The sequence below is a fragment of the Etheostoma cragini genome, chromosome 21 (assembly GCF_013103735.1).
Source record: "Etheostoma cragini isolate CJK2018 chromosome 21, CSU_Ecrag_1.0, whole genome shotgun sequence".
Classification (NCBI taxonomy): Eukaryota; Metazoa; Chordata; class Actinopteri; order Perciformes; family Percidae; genus Etheostoma; species Etheostoma cragini.
The window spans coordinates 379,185-382,464 of NC_048427.1; the positions used below are offsets into that span (position 1 = coordinate 379,185).

At 42.9% G+C, this 3,280-nt stretch overlaps 1 protein-coding gene across 1 annotated transcript in view; it reads left to right on the forward strand.

Moving 5' to 3' along the window:
• The window catches only part of plekha1b (pleckstrin homology domain containing, family A (phosphoinositide binding specific) member 1b), a 9,643-nt gene that overhangs the window by 667 nt on the left and 5,696 nt on the right, over nucleotides 1-3,280 (forward strand). The window contains exons 2-4 of the mRNA XM_034860752.1: nucleotides 962-1,078; nucleotides 1,736-1,873; nucleotides 2,997-3,078. Coding sequence (XP_034716643.1) covers nucleotides 962-1,078; nucleotides 1,736-1,873; nucleotides 2,997-3,078 — 337 coding nt within the window. The remainder of the gene's footprint in view (nucleotides 1-961; nucleotides 1,079-1,735; nucleotides 1,874-2,996; nucleotides 3,079-3,280) is intronic.

Genomic DNA, 3,280 nt, shown 5'->3' on the forward strand with positions numbered 1-3,280 from the left:
ACACACACACACACACACACACACACACACACACACACACACACACACACACACACACAGATGGATCAATAGGTGACCCGGTTTCTCCTCTTTTTGTAGGCCGCTCTGTCATATGCCTCAGGCTACAGCAGATGGAAATTACCCATCAGGCCACAGAGATACAGTTCAGTTCAGGCGTAGCAGAGTGTGAGGGGAGAAGAGAACAGGAAAGCAAGTGTTCACATACACCTGCTGTTCATTACATATTCATAACTCCAGTAGAGAAACACAGTGGCCATTTTGCAGAGGCACCTTCACTGTGTCCGGAGCAACTGGGATTGGTTTAACCCTGATGTTGTCCTCCCGGGTCAAAAACTAACAAAACATTTACATTTGTGTAACTTTTTCAGACTTTTTCCAGAGTCTTGTGTTCACTACCACCACCTTACTACCACTAGTTTTACACTACTTCTTGGAATTTATGTTCAATAACCCTCATTTATATAGAATTATACCGAATATTTGAGTTAAAAAAGCTGAAATTATGAACTATTTTGACTAATAGTACAAATAAGAGGAATGAAAGTGATCAGTTGTATTTGCAAAGAGCCCATCCATTGTTTTATGGTTAATTAGTTAAAAGAAACCCATATTTAAGATATAGACATTTTTGAAAAGGGGTCAAATTTGACCAGAGGACAAAAGGAGGGTTAAAGACATACCGATAAACCAGAGCATGTTTGTCTCCCCTCCCAGACTGCTGTGTGGACTATCCAGACCTTCCTCCACAGCGCTGTGGAGGAAGGTCTGGCAATGCCAGACTAGTAGGTATGTAAATATTAATTGGGAGTTGCTTTGGATAAAAGCCTCGGCTAAATGGAATGAAGTGTGTAGGAATGGATAAGTGAAGATATTTTACTTTTCTCTTATTCTCAACAAGTTACATGAAGCGAAAACCAATGACGTGTTTTTGGGTCTTCAGGTGCCAAAGGCGGGCGAGGGCCACACCGAGACTCCCCAGGAAGTACTCGGAGCCATGAAACAGGTCTCCTACAAGACTGAAATCATAGGAGGAGTCCCTATCATCACAGCTACACAGGTAAAACACACACACACACACACGCACACACACACGCTGTCGTGTGCAATGTGTTAGCAGCTGTTAGCGCCAGCAGACCCAGCAGGTCCGGTCCTGTCAGTGTTGGTATGCAGCCACGGTCACGTGACCCAACCCACATCAACACGGACGAGTGACAGCTGGTTGGAATTTTATGACTGGGAGTCAGACCTGAAGAGACAGACATGTTATGCTGGATGATTATTTACTGGAGTGCAACTATTTTGATAACCGATTAATCAGTTTTGAGTCCTTCTTTATGGAAAAAAAGCATTTTCATTGCAGCTTGTTAAATGTGAAAATGAATATTTCTTCTCTCCTCATGTGACAATACACTGAATATCTTTGAGTTGTGGACAAGACGGTTCAGGACGTCATCTTCAACATTTATTATATTATTATTTACCAAACAACAAGTTGATTAAACGGGGAAATAATTGAGATTAATTGACAATGAAAATAACTGTTGCAGGCTTACGATAGACACAAATGAAGTCTAATTGCTAGTCTGGCTCGATATGTACTGGCTGTGTAATAACTATTTGCTAACGTTTTGATATATTAAAGGTTTTGTTTAATGTAATGTGTGTGTGTGTGTGTGTGTGTGTGTGTGTGTGTGTGTGTGTGTGTTTGTTTTAGGAGCAGGGGGAGGGGCCTAATGAGGCGGAGCGTGGAGGCTTGAAGCGAGGTCAGAATCACCTGCCCTACTACCTGTCCCGAGGAGCTCAGGACCAGACCATCATCAAGGCCGGATACTGTGTCAAACAGGGGGCTCTAGTGAGGGCACACACACACACACACACACACACGCACACGCACACAGAGACAGAGACAGACAGGCAGATTCAGTGATTCCCAAAGTGGGGGTCTGGACCCACAGGGGGTTCGCGAGCCAGAGAGGGGGGGTCGCAAGTTGATTTCCAGAAATAAAATAAAAATGTTAAAACGATTAGAAATGGCATGTGTTAGCCACGATTTTAACACAAGATAATACTGTTGTGTTATTTTGTGTTGTCAATATGCTCGTGTTTGGATGCGCCTATAGTGCGTGCGCGGTTGCACTCAATGTTTTTAAACGTTTATAGTGGGGGGGGGACGCAAGCCACTTGCACCGTTACTTTGGGAGTCGTGGGCTAAAAGTTTTGGGAACCCCTGTTCTAGTTGACATACTGTCTAACTTAAAACCTTCAGTCAGAAATTTTGAGTTGTTTTAGATCAATACCTCCAATTCAATCAGCACATTAAGAGTGTTATTTAAAGTTAAGTCAATGCTCCTCCAAATGTTACTGTATTTACACCTTCATTGCCTCCCACCCACACTCCTGCAATGCGTGATTTACTTAATGATGCAGCAGTTGCCCGTCTGCAAAGCTCCGCACAAACACTAGACACAGAACATGTATCTCCAGTTCTGGCTGAATGTTTTAGTGTGTTCAGGGGACAGGTAGCTAGCAGATAGTTAGATGTTTTTACAGTGTGTTCAGGGGACAGGCAGCTAGCAGAGAGTGAGATGTTTTTTACAGTGTGTTCAGAGGACAGGCAGCTAGCAGATAGTGAGATGTTTTTTACAGTGTGTTCAGGGGAACGGCAGCTAGCAGATAGTGAGATGTTTTTTACAGTGTGTTCAGGAGACAGGCAGCTAGCAGATAGTGAGATGTTTTTTACAGTGTGTTCAGGGGACAGGCAGCTAGCACATAGTGAGATGTTTTTTACTGTGTGTTCAGGGGACAGGCAGCTAGCAGAGAGTGAGATGTTTTTTACAGTGTGTTTCTGGCTTACTTTGGGTGTTTTTTGTCTTCTTTTTTTTTTACAAAATGAAACATAATTTTACTGTAACCACATGGGCTAAACCAACAAATGCAGTGATGTTGATAGCTCTGCTCCTCCTCCTCCTCCTCAGATGAAGAACTGGAAGAGGAGGTACTTCATGCTGGATGAAAACGCTGTCAGCTACTACAAATCTGACCTGGTGAGAAAAAAAAGTTTTTGTTATTTGAGGGAGCTTTCTGTAACCTATTGGCTTACATTACGCCAAATCACGTACACACACACACACACACACACACCGCTTCCTAGAATCTAGTAGTGTCACTGTACGATTGTTAACTGTGACAGTGAAGTGAAGTGAAAATTACAAATGAAAGAACAGAAAGAAGCAGAGGCTTGAGTTGTCCTCAGTTAGCT